This window comes from Dipodomys spectabilis, unplaced genomic scaffold, assembly GCF_019054845.1.
Source record: "Dipodomys spectabilis isolate Male_0828 unplaced genomic scaffold, ASM1905484v1 ptg000089l, whole genome shotgun sequence".
Classification (NCBI taxonomy): domain Eukaryota; kingdom Metazoa; phylum Chordata; class Mammalia; order Rodentia; family Heteromyidae; genus Dipodomys; species Dipodomys spectabilis.
In genome coordinates this window covers 3,389,633-3,402,601 of record NW_024870766.1, presented here as the reverse complement: position 1 = coordinate 3,402,601, position 12,969 = coordinate 3,389,633, and the positions used below count along the sequence as shown (strand labels likewise).

General features: G+C 39.0%; 1 protein-coding gene across 5 annotated transcripts in view; it reads right to left on the bottom strand.

Moving 5' to 3' along the window:
• Cdk6 (cyclin dependent kinase 6) overlaps positions 1-12,969 on the bottom strand; it is a 182,347-nt gene that overhangs the window by 50,081 nt on the left and 119,297 nt on the right. For all 5 annotated transcript variants that reach the window (XM_042684593.1, XM_042684594.1, XM_042684595.1 and 2 more), the window contains exon 5: positions 2,337-2,446. In XM_042684593.1, coding sequence (XP_042540527.1) covers positions 2,337-2,446 — 110 coding nt within the window. The remainder of the gene's footprint in view (positions 1-2,336; positions 2,447-12,969) is intronic.

Below are 12,969 nucleotides of genomic sequence, written 5' to 3'. Positions count from 1 at the left end.
TTGCAATAATCATTTCTCTCAACTCTTAGCTACACCAAGCTATTCTGCAAATGACCTGGAATAACTATCCTACTTCTTTTCCCTCCTCTGCTGTGTCACTTATTCCTGCTCTGCCCATATGACTTCAACACAAGGTTTTCTACACTGGATGAAAAACCATTACCTGAGACACTTTTTTTTTTTTTTTTTTTTTTGGTACTGATCCTGGGGCTTTAACTCAGGGCCTAGGGGCTGTCCCTGAGCTTTTTTGTTCAAGGCTAGCAATTTGCTTGAACCACAGCTCCACTTCCAGCTTTTTTGGCAGCTAATTGGAGATAAGAGTCTCACGGACTTTCTTGCCTAGGCTAGCTTTGAACTGTGATCCCTGATCTCAGCTTCCTAGGTAAGTAGGACTACAGGCATGAGCTACTGGCACTCAGCCTGAGACATTAAAAAAAAAAAAAAAAGAATTCTTAGCTTAACAACGAGTCAGAATCTGAAGAGAGTGTCCTCGAAGTCCCTTTTTTTTTTTCCTTTGGTCATGGAGCCTGAACTGTGGGCCTGGCACTGCCCCTCAGCTCTTCAGCTCAAGTCTAGTGCTCTACCACTTGACTCACAGTGCCAGTTCTGGCCTTTTCTGCTTATGTGGTGCTGAGGAATCGAACCCAGGGCCTCATGCATGAGGGGCAAGCACTCTACCACTGAGCCACCTTCCCAGCCCTGGAAGTCACCCTTTTGAAGACTGTCCTCCTTGGTGATTGTCATCCAGTCTAGTGGTTTGTATCCTACAGGGTGTTTTAAGATCAAGTGGAGGGTTTACTAAAGCACAGGTTACTGGTCTTCAGTTCAAGAGCTTCAAATTCATTAGGTCTGGAATGGGGCCTGAGAATCTGCCTTTCCAACAAGGTCTGAAGAGGCTGATGCTACCACCCAAAGACCAAGCTTTCAGAAACTACTTATTCAGCTTGCCTGGTAGACACTACAGCAGAATTGAAGCTTTTTTTTTTCTTACTTCCCTTGTAGAAGAACAATACTGGATCAGAAGTCTCACAACTTCCTTTTTATTCATAGACTTGTTACCTCTTAGCTGCCTGATTTTAGACAAACAAATTAACCACTCCATTTTAGTTTCCTCTTATTGTAAGGATTAAAAGAGGTGACTCAAAGGAAGACCTTTGGGCACTGTACTGGGTACACACTAGGACGGTGTCTAACATCTTTGTACTCCCCGATCCTATGAGATACAAATGAGTTCTAGAGAAGAGTTCTCAAAATTCATTATATAAAGCTTTTTTTTTCTTGGTTTAAACAAGTAAGCAAGCAAACAAACAAGCAACAGCTAAGCACTTCTTTTTCCTTATGAGGTACCCTGAAGCTACAATTTGGACATACCAGGTCCAATGGGAATATATTCAGCTTCCCTACTCACATTTTTTCCCATGGATATAAAAATAGAAAAGAAAAAGATTAGATTATAACTCACTTCTGTTTAACTTTGCTCAAGCTGAACTTAGTACCCAGGTATGGATTATTTTCCTGGCAGATCCTTATTATATTGTTTGGCTATTTTTTTGTGACCTGAATGTCAAACGAATGAACTACAGACTCTCTTATGCAGGGTGGCTCTGAAAACCATGAATCTCACCCATCTGACCCCATGGATGAGGCTAAAAGCCATCTCCAATGTGAGGAGGGCCAGACTCTTCTTAGATATCAATGTGATAATTTACAAATCCCAGTACAGATTTCTGATAGTTGTCTAATTGTTAGATTGTCTCCCCTCTAAGAAAGTATCTTTATTTCTTTAATTTCTATATCCTTGCTGACATTTCTTCCCTCTATAGTAACCTAAATATGCCCAGTTTCTCTTCCACATGACAGTAAAGTATTCTGAGACAATATTGATATCCTCCTTGCCTATACCCTTTCAGCCTCATTTTTCCCAGCAGTTCTTATCGTCAGAATTGCTATTATAAAATTCCCATGTTCTTTAGGGTCGTGATTGTGCTGTGGAAAAGGTCTTACCTTGAGGATATTTCTTCCTTAAGAAAATATTATAATATGCTTCCTTAATATTTCCTCCCTAAGAAAATATTACAATATGCTTCATCATGTCATCATTAACAACATAAACAAGGTATGTCAATAAAATAATGGGGTACTCCTTCCCAGAGTTTTCTAAGAGCTAGAAGGCACAGACAAAACTCCATTGTAAAGGACTAAGAAAGTGGTTTCAGGGCAGGCCCAGAAGCAGCAGTCAGGCACCGATGGATTCAGACCATGAACATCACTGAGACAGAAATGCCATGGGGCCACTTACAATCACTGAAGATTCAAAAAGGGAATGTATTTCTTACTTTCTACGAAACATTTCTGCAAAGATACAGCCAACACTCCAGAGGTCCACGGGGGTGGCATAGCTGGACTGGAGCAAGACTTCAGGAGCCCGGTACCACAAGGTGACAACCTACAATGGAAAACAGATCTGTGTTACTGAGGAAGTTGGGTGTTGACTTAAAATCTCCCCATCTTGAGTGATTTCATGACAAGATTTGATTTGGAAAGAACTCCTATAAATCACATGGTGATTTGTCACCATCGTGATATGGTGATAAATGTATTAAGAAAATATATTATCCCCATTCCTTGGGCTCCCATCTTAGAGTATTTCAACCAAGATAACAAAGTAACACAAACTTCAGAAAGTGAAGAACCAGATTCCACCCTCTATACCTCAAATACTCTTATCTTAGAACTAGTTGTTTTCTTAAGGGCATTAAAAGTGATACATGGAAAATAAGTGACAGCAGCAATTCTAGTTCACTTCCCACCCAGCTCAGGACTATTGGCAAAATAGAAGAGTGGCTGTTGGATGAAACCTGGAAGTACTCTGATTACCCAAGACAAGTCAAAAGTGCTCTTATCTTGACACTGTGAGCAATCAAAACAAAACCACCTTCCATGCTGCTCAGAAAATGATTAAAAACTAGGGAAGAAATTGAGAATGTATAACCCAATTATTCATGCCATGTGTAAAAAGTCATCCAGAGGAAGAGATTCCCAAATTGAAGAATGTACTTAATATAGAACAGTACCAAATAGATTAAACAAACACAACTGTACTTGTTTCTGTCAGGTCACGGTCCTAACCTATCATGTTAGGACTTTCCTGTATGTTCAGGGATCAAGTGCTTCCCTTTGGTTGGAGGGGAGAGGCAGATACTCTATGGATACCTGAAATAAGTCTTGATTGTCAGATAAAGAATTAAAGACATAAATCTATTAACAAGTATTTTATATTATTCTGATTCCATTTTTTTTTGGGTCCGGTCGTGGGGCCTGAACTCTGGGCCTGGTGCTGTCCCTCAGCTCTTCAGCTCAAGGCTAGCGCTCTACCACTTGAGCCACAGCGCCACTTCCGGCTTTTTTCTTTTTGCTTATGTGGTGCTGAGGAATCGAATCCAGGGCCTCATGCACGCAAGGCAAGCGCTCTACCACTGAGCCACCTTCCCAGCCCCTGATTCCATTATTTTTATCATTCTAACTTCATTATTATTACACAACTATTTATATTATTCTGATTCCATTATTATTCTGTCTAATGGCATGATTACTGACATTTGTGTAACTATACTAAAATTTGGCTTTATGGACACATTTTGATGCTTTATTACTTGATGTATTAAGATTGGGGTAGCAAGGCTCTAAAAATAGTTCCTATCAATCTTCTTTCTTTGTATGTGCACACTGCCTCCTCATCAGGAAGCAGAGTTTTTTCACCTTTCATTGAAGCTGACTTGGCCATATTGATTTGCTTGGCCTACAGGAGATGGTAGAAGTAATGTAGGAGGAACCAAAGCTAGGTCTTCAAAAGCATTGTAGCTTTGGTCTTTTCCAATATATGCCCTTGAGATGCTTTCTATTGGGAACCATCTGCCATGCTATGAGAAGACAAGGGAGATGCTCTGCTGATGACCCCAGTTGAGCTCTCAGCTGAAAGCCTTAGGTGAGCCATCCTAAACATTCAATTTTAATGGATTCCCCAGGTAGAGCAGTGCTCAGCTGAATTCAGTCAACCAGCAAGATTATGAGTGATAATTAAATGTCTTCTTTAAATTTGGGGGTGATTGCATAGCCACACTGACAGATCCTTACATTTCATTTCACCTCACATGTTATTCTTTGAATTCATTCAGGGGAAGAGTTCTGTTTAATGGATATCTCGATGTATCTAATGGAGAGATTCTGGTGATGTAACAGAATATAAATACACAATAAGTAAAAATGCAATACAAGCTGTCAAATCCCAAACAATGAGTCCAATTATCATTTGTCTCCAATATAGCTTTCCAACGTCATCTCCCACATCCTGTACACCCCAGCAAACAGTGGACTGGATCACTGGGGCTTTTTTTTTTTTTTTGCCAGTCATGGGGCTTGAACTCTGGGCCGAGGCGCTGTCCCAGAGCTCTTCAGCTCAAGGCTAGCACTCTACCACTTGAGCCACAGTGCCACTTCTGGCTTTTTCTGCTTATGTGGTGCAGAGGAATCAAACCCAGGGCCTCACCACTCTATCACTGAGCCACTTTCCTAGCCCATATATCACTGGTTTTTATCCTCAATGTTCACAAGCATGAAAACTTAGGTGTCTAGACTTTAATTTGTATCATACTGAATTAGATCTCCTTGGTTAGGCCCTTGTATTTTTTAAAGCTATTTTAAGGATACTATTTTTTTTTTTACTAAGGAGAGTGTACAATGCTGGACTCTATCTAAAGGTACACTCTGATTCTCTGACACGTTATAAACAAAACCACAGGTTCAAACTCTCCATGAAGTTCCACTTGAGTGGTTGATACACATTCATAGATATTGTGAGGGCACACATATCTTTTTACCTTCATCCAAAATAGTTTAGTCTCATAAAAATGAAGTTTCCTTTGGATACAGCATGATTTAAGATGTTTAAAGGGAGTAATTTCTTTTTAAAATTAATTTTTATTAGTAGACATTAAATATACAAGGGGATAATTATTGTCACATTTCTACACCGATAAAAATGTATCCCAATCAATCTCACTCCTTCTATACTCTGTCTTATCTCCTTCCCTCCTACATACAACATTTTTAACAGGTTTCATTGTCCTATTTCCACTCGAGGAAACTGATTTCTCATGGATTATTCATTCTAAAAACCTTTAACAGGATTAACTATGTCATTTTCAAAACTATTATGGTCATCAAACAAAGATGAAATGGTAAAAATAATAAAACATTGTTATGTTTAAGAAGCTTCCTTCTATTCCTTCTAAAATTTAGCTGTCACTCAAAATGAAGAATGGATCTTTATTAAATAACTTGAAATGACCATATGATAACTCTATGGTATTAATGACATAGATTTCCTAATATTGTACCATTTTTGCCTTTTTGCAATAAACCATTCCTAATTATTGCATATAATTCTTTTAAGACATAGAGAATTCTATTTGCTAGTATTTGTAGAGTTTGTAATGGTAATGGTAACAAAAACATGGCCATATTGGGGTAGAAAGTGGAAAGGACATGCAAAGTTAACGATTGCTTCAAGGGTATAAATTCAGCCAGCTGATGTGAGTAGGCACTTAAAGAGGTATTCTGCTGCTTGAACTTAGGGCCTGGTGCTGTCTTTGAGATTTCTGGCTTAAGGTTAGTACTCTACCACTTGAGCTACAGCTCCATTTATGGCTTTTTGGTGGTTAACTGGATATAAGTCTTATGGACTTTTCCTGCGTAGGCTAGGTGAACTGTTGATCCTCAGATCTCAGCCTCTTGAATGACTAAAATTACAAGCACCACACACCAAGTGCCAAGCCAGCAAGTATATTTTATGGCTGAGAAAATTCGGTCTTCAAATGTTGAGTAATCTGTCCAGACACGCAGAGCTGAGATATAGAAGAATTGGAATTCTGACCAGGACCATCTAATTTCACCCTGCAATCCTTTCTCGACATCCAGCACATCTGCAAGTCAGCAGGCAAAGATAAAGGCTGTAAGTAAACATCCAACAGGGAATGCTTTTAAACTTACTTTGAAATATTTTAATATGACATTCTAAAAGAATTTACAAATCTCAAAAACTCAGGTGCTTTGGAACTGATTTTCTTGAGAAATGACTTAAAAGAAAGGTTGTTACTTTCTGGTTGTGAATTATGACAGTGCTCTGCATGCTGACATCTGCTATTAATTTCCACCTAACGACTTCAAGGAGAGGTGATTTAAATACTCATTATATATCAGTCATAAGCACAAAAATTGAGAATGCAAGGTTCTGAGTTCAAGTCCTGGTACTTACACACACAAGTATATTTGTATTTGTAAGATTTTTGCTTTACATCTGTGTAAATCACTTTGAGAGAAAAATGATAGAAAAGTGAGAGAAATTAGGTTAAATCTGTTTTGATACTGTAGTAACCATTAATGCTCGTCTAAAGAGATTTTTTTTGGTTTAATCTTCATAAATTTGACAAAAAGAAACTGAATAGTAAAAGACTTATATTTCTATTTACTTCTCAAGTAAATAATTTAAATGTAGGACATAAATTTAAAAATAATAAGTTAGTACATTTTAGACTTAGTACATTTTAGACATAGACTTTCCTAGTAGATTTTTCCCTGGTTTATATATTATTATCTTATATATCACAGAGTTTTTCCAGTACTTCCCTAAGCAATATTGTTTTCTTAATTTCTATGATGTCAGGCCTTCAATCCTTATAGTCACTGTTTATAATCTTAAAATCTAAAATTCTGCACAACTTAAAGTATTTAGTTCAGTGCAATTTAGTTATAAATTTTTAAGAATGAATTGTGATAATTATTCTGATGGTAAAATATAAATTCCTTTTTCTTAGTAATTATACTTTTGTGATTCCAAAAACTTCTGCTGGAAGACTGCCTAACTTACAACCAGTTAAGTCATCTGTAAGCAGAAATGCATCAATTTTATTTGAGAGCTTTCTATAGAGTATTGATTATGAAAAGCAAGTCCTGGGTCTGGGAAGGTGGCTCAGTGGTAGAGCACTTGCCTTGCATGCATGAGGCCCTGGGTTCAATTCCTCAGCACCACATAAGCAGAAAAAAAGCCAGAAGTGGTGCTGTGGCTCAAGTGGTAGAGCACTAGCCTTGAGCTGAAGAGCTGAGGGACAGCGCCCAAGCCCAGAGTTCAGGCCCAGGACTGGACCCCAAAAAAAGGAGGAGGGGAAAAGCAAGTCCTATAGCCACATAATTAATATTGATTAAAAATTCTCAATGGTAAAATAATTCTAAGTATCCTTACAGTCTAAGTAATGGAAATTAAAATCACTATTAAGAGACAGGAGTGCAATATATAAACATCAACATTCAGAAAGCTGTGACAAAAGTTGCTACTAATGGTAGCAATGCAGTTGTCTAGTGCGCAAAGATAACAATAGGAACTATGGAGAGAGTCTGGTAGTTGGAGCCAGCTGGAACTAAAGCAAATACGATGTTTATTACAATCATTACATGTATTAACAGCCTCTAGAGGTGCTGAATGGATTTGGCAACAGGAAGGGGAATGGAACAGGGGAGGAGTTCAAGGATATTTATACAAGTGAATGTATCTGTTTAAACTGCTTTGATCTCTATTCACAATTTTCTGAACCAGTTCAATAACAGTATAAGATAAAGTATAGCCAAGGCCAACTCATTAAAAAAAATACATTTCAGAGTAAACACTCTCTCAACATTCTACCTAGCAGTCTTTTATTCACATACCGTTTCCCCAAGATCCTGAGAAAAACTGTTGATGTTATTGGTTCATGTTTACTGGATGGCCTCAACAGCAGAAAGCTCGATATGAACATCATCCTGGTTATCTTCCTTTTTACCTCTCTGGATGGTTTCTGCCCTAGAGTAGACCTCTATCTGCCATATGTCTCCATTTCTTACTGGGTTTGTCTAAGAGGAAGCCTTGGCAGGAGTTCAGAGAGGAGAAGATTCCAAAGATCAAGACTTTAACTCCTTGATTTCCTTCCAGCGACTTTTCCAGAGCTCTCTGTGATGCTGTCATGAAGTCAATGACTACCTTGGTCAGCTTGTTCTACTTGAGTTTGGATTCCAGTAACTGCTCCCCATCAAGCCTGGGAATGATACCTGTTTGGCTGCCAGTGAGAATCAAGGTATGGCATCATCCCACATCTCCCTAAAACCACATATTTATAAATTATGGATCAGTTCACAAATCCTCCCAGAATTACCTCATTTTGAGAGTGTCATTATTTCCTATTGGGATCATGATGGATATACATAGTTTGCAGATGAAGACACTAACATTGATGGAACGCCTCCAAACCTCAGTTTCTCTCATCTGTCAAGAGGACACAGGACTGGAAGACTTTTAGGTACTCTGTTACCACACCAACAGCCCCTAAGTGGTGGGGGATGGTCATGAAGACTCGAGGTATAGTGTGTACCAGACCCTAAATTTGTCTGATATTCTTGCTGTGCATTGGTTTGGTTATTTACAAAATGGACAAGCTGGGTGATATTCTACTTTTGGAGGCCATTTTTAATGTGTCCCAGGTGCAAATGTACTTGACAATTTATGAGGAATATCCTTGTCTGTCTATATTATATCTATAGACATACTTCAAAGTCTTTATTTTGTCAAAAGTGAAGGTTATTTCTCAAAGCGGTGTTCTAATTTATCTCCTTTATATCAGCTCAAAAATTGTCTAGTGTGCTATTGTCCTTCAGAAACTAGTTTGGCTAGGTTTAATTTTCTGCTTTTAAAATTAGTTTTAAGTTTTACCTTGCAATAATTTTTACTTTTGATAATGTTGTTGCTTTTTCCTAAAAGATCTTAAAAATCCAGTTCTTAAAGATTATGTATTTCAACTAAGATGATTAGAATCAGAACTCAAAGTCTTCCAAGCAATTCTCCCATGATAATGTTAAATGGAAACCACTAAGGAGTTAATACCAATAAAGTTAACACACAAAATATTTTGCAACTGGTAATAAGCAAATCATCTCAAATTCACTCATTTGTAATTGAATCACTCATTTGACCTATGACAGAAAAATGACCAAGCTCTAAAGATGAGATTTAGTACAGAGTACTGTGTGCAAAACTGACGTCTTCTCCACTCTGTTGCAAGCATTACCAGCAGCAAGGCTGACTGACTGTCTTTCCTTGGCCTCCAAGCTCTCTCTTTCTTTCTCTCTCCTCAGTATGCATCATGCATCCAGTGGCTCTCATTACATTTTCTGACTTCCCACCATCTGGCCATTATTTCTGTGGTTCTGGTCTATAGGACACTCTTTCTTTGAATCTGTGCTGGTCCACATCCTAGCCATCCTTCAAGGCCTTGCTCCTATTGCCTCCTTCACTATGCCTTTCTGGATCTCCCTGGTAGAGAAATGACAGCTCTCCTCTGAGCTTCCTCTACGCTGCCATGGACTCATCCTTTTCTATTTTTCACTATCATTTGAGTCACTGACCACAAATGCATATAATAATACCAAGAATGGAAGATGTTCAGTAGTTATCTGATGACTAGATATAGGAAAGAGTTACAGGAAACTCCTGATGGCAGTACTGAAGATGGATGGAGGAAATCCCCAAGATTGGAGATTAGAGGGATGATACTGTCCAGCAACAATGGCACTTTGAATCTCAGTTATCTTTAATAAAGTAGTTGTCCTGGGGAGAGAGGACTGTGCCAATTTGATTCAGAGGACCCAAAGGGCAATGAACATCACAGGGAATATGAGCTAGGATGGGGGTTTCCTCCAAGTGGTGATAAAGGGCAACCTGGGGGAAGAGAGATACTCAGTAAGACAGGGATATGGATAAATGTTCAGGGAGGAAAATAATGACTCATTAATAGAGATGCAGTTCAGGAGCCCAGACTTTTAACCTTTTATGAAACCAGTGATATTTTTTCTGTCTTTCTGAGCTTTTTTTAAATTCCTCATTGTATTAGTATCTAAGTAGATCTCTCCTGAAAGAGTTTTAACCCAGACAGTGTCTTATTTAAAAGGTCAAAGTGAGTTTCAATTAAGTTCATCATGTATCTGCTCACTCTGTGATAGGTACCATGTTAGCAATGGACAGTGTGGTCATAAATTAGGAAAGAAGTAAGTTAAATAAGTTGGCTGAAGGACAACTCTCTGTGTGTGTGTGTGTATGTGTGTGTGTGTGTGTGTGAGAGAGAGAGAGAGGTCCATGTAGTGATTAGTGATTAAAGTGCACAATACCAGCGCCTGGCCCTAGTGCTCCTCCTGGCTTTCTTTTCCTTCAATAATTGCTTTCTCCAAAGTTGTATCTTTAGGCAGTCACTTTATTTTCTTAGTGCCAGTTCTGGACCTGGGCATTGTCCCTAAGCTTTTTTGTTCAAGGCTAGTGCTCTAGCACTTGAGCAACCAAGCTCCACTTCTTGCTTGTTAACTGGAGATGAATCTCATCTATTTTCCAAAGTCTCATGTTCCTTGTTGAGTCCAGCTCATTCACAATGCCCACAAGATCTAGTTCCCACCCTCACTGGCTTCCCCTTTACTGTAGGAAGCTTTTCCTCAACCCACACGCAGAGGCTGAAGTTCTTCAGTTACATGTGCTGTGTCATATCTTGTATCCTTCCCATACTCAGAGACCTTTCTCTGGATAATCCTCTAACAAGTCTATTCTTTATTCTTTTCCTATCTCATTTTCCCCAGACACAATCACAGTACTTTACAAACTGTGTCTCCTTCACTGTGTTCTTAATAGTCTAGGCCATAGTCAGTCTTTTGTGGGTATAGATCATTGGGTGGACTTCTCAACTCCAGCACCTTGACAGCATTGTACAGCAAGGCAAAACATAAATGCATGTCCCAGGAAATGTTTCTGTACTCAGAAAGTTCCAGGATGAGGGGAGGGGTAGAGGAGAAGTTAGCACAGGACCCAGTTTAAATTTACAGAACTTGGTTGTGTCCCTACACTTAAGCCTGGCATTTTGAGAGTCTACCAACACTACTTTTTTTTTTTGTCGGTCATGGGGGCTGAACTCTGGGCCTGGGTGCTGTCCCTTAGCTCTTAGCTCAAGGCTAGCACTCTACAACTTGAGCTACAGCGCCACTGCCGGCTTTTTCTGCATATGTGGTGCTAAGGAATTGAACCCAGGGCCTCATGCATGCAAGGCAAGAGCTCTACCACTGAGCCATCTTCCCAGCCCCCAACACTACTTTTAATCAACAGATAACTTCTTTTTTTTTTTTTTAAATGCCCAAATGGCCCATGTTTTCCTTCAGGCTGCATTGTTTAAATTTTATCTTGAACTTGTGAAACTTAAAATAGTTAAGCATTTTAAGCAACAAACTCTTTTTCCTTTGTAGAGGTACAGTATAGCACAGTTTTGATTTTGTCACTAAACAATCACTCACTTGATCTCTCTCTGCCTTCACCATAGAAACCAAGCAAATATTTGCAGACATTCCTTCAACCTTCACAGATAAGTAGAAATGAAAATTGTTCTGCACACAGGATATGGCAAGCTGCAGAGCTCATCGTTTCCTCTTTAAAAGTTATTTTAACTCTTGAGGAAATCTATATGCTTTGGGAGGCCACATAATGACTCAGATTTGTAAGAGAATTTGAAATTCTTTGTTTGTTAGAAACACTAAATGCCTCTGATGCCTGTGCTTTTTTTGTCGTTGGTCACTATGTTCATTTTTGCACAGGTGGCATGAAACTTAGCTACATGAGCCCTAGCAATCAGTTTATGGCAAGTAAAAGAGACCAGAGGAATGTGAAACATAGTTTCAAAATTCAAATCTCAGGTACACACATATGCTAGAACATGTTAAAACCCTGTGAATCGTCCTCAAAGAGGAACACGTAAGAGATGCTCTGCAAAAAAAAGCCACCAAGGTTCAGCTCAATCTGCAGTGTGTGTACTCCCCCAACATTTTCCTTTCAAAGTCTGCATCCAAAACAAGGTGCACACCATGCCATTTTCAAAAGCTTGGAATCCTGGAAATAAATTCCCAGTACAGAGGACCCTGAAGCTGGTACTATAGTTTGTGTGTTCAAACATGTTAAAGGCAAGAAAGAAAGAAAGCTTCTGAAGAATAGGATATGTCAGGCTGTACATTTAGCAAGATGGAAACAGCAAATAAAAAAGGGGAAGGTCACAAGTGAAAGCAACTTTGATTGCAGCATTAGGAATCTGGGTTAGGCAGAAGGACATACTTTTGAATAAGATCTCTTAAATATCAGAATGGGTTACTCTATGTGAGTTTTGTGTTTTTATTTTTCTCCAAAGCTCTTCATTTTTATCTTTTGAGGGTAGTAAAGAGGGTTAGGGATAAGAAGTAGACTTTTGTATGTAAAGTGCTATGATTGATTGACATCTACCACCTTTTTTTGTTGGTTGTGGGGCCTGAACTCTCGGCCTGGTAGGCTAGCACTCTACCACTTGAGCCACAGCGCCACTTCTGGCTTTTTCTGTTTATGTGGTGTTGAAGAATCAAACCCAGGGCCTCATGCATGCAAGGCAATCACTCAACCACTGAGCCACCTTCCCAGCCCACACTTTTTTTGCCCCCCCACTTTTTATATTCTTTAGTTTCGTGGTATGGGGTGAGTACTGGTGACTACTTTTATCATTAAGAAAAAGAGGCAGGTAGAGAGGAAGCACCAATCAGATAGCAAATGGCAAAATCAGGAACTCAAGCAGGGATTATTTGACTTAGGCTCATTCTCCTCATTGTGGGGTCTCAGTAACCTCAGGGCCTTTCTTTTTGGTCTTTTGACTAATTATTACAATTTTTTATTATCTGCAAAAAAAGATTCCCACAGTAATACCAAAGAGCTGACAAGAACAAAAGGTGTTTTTCTAGGGTAATAGTATCCCAAAGGACTGGAATCATGAAAAGGACTGGGTCATGGAAGTGCAAAAGGCTGGGTCCTCCAAAGAAGGTAGGAAGGTCGCCTATCTCCAGTAC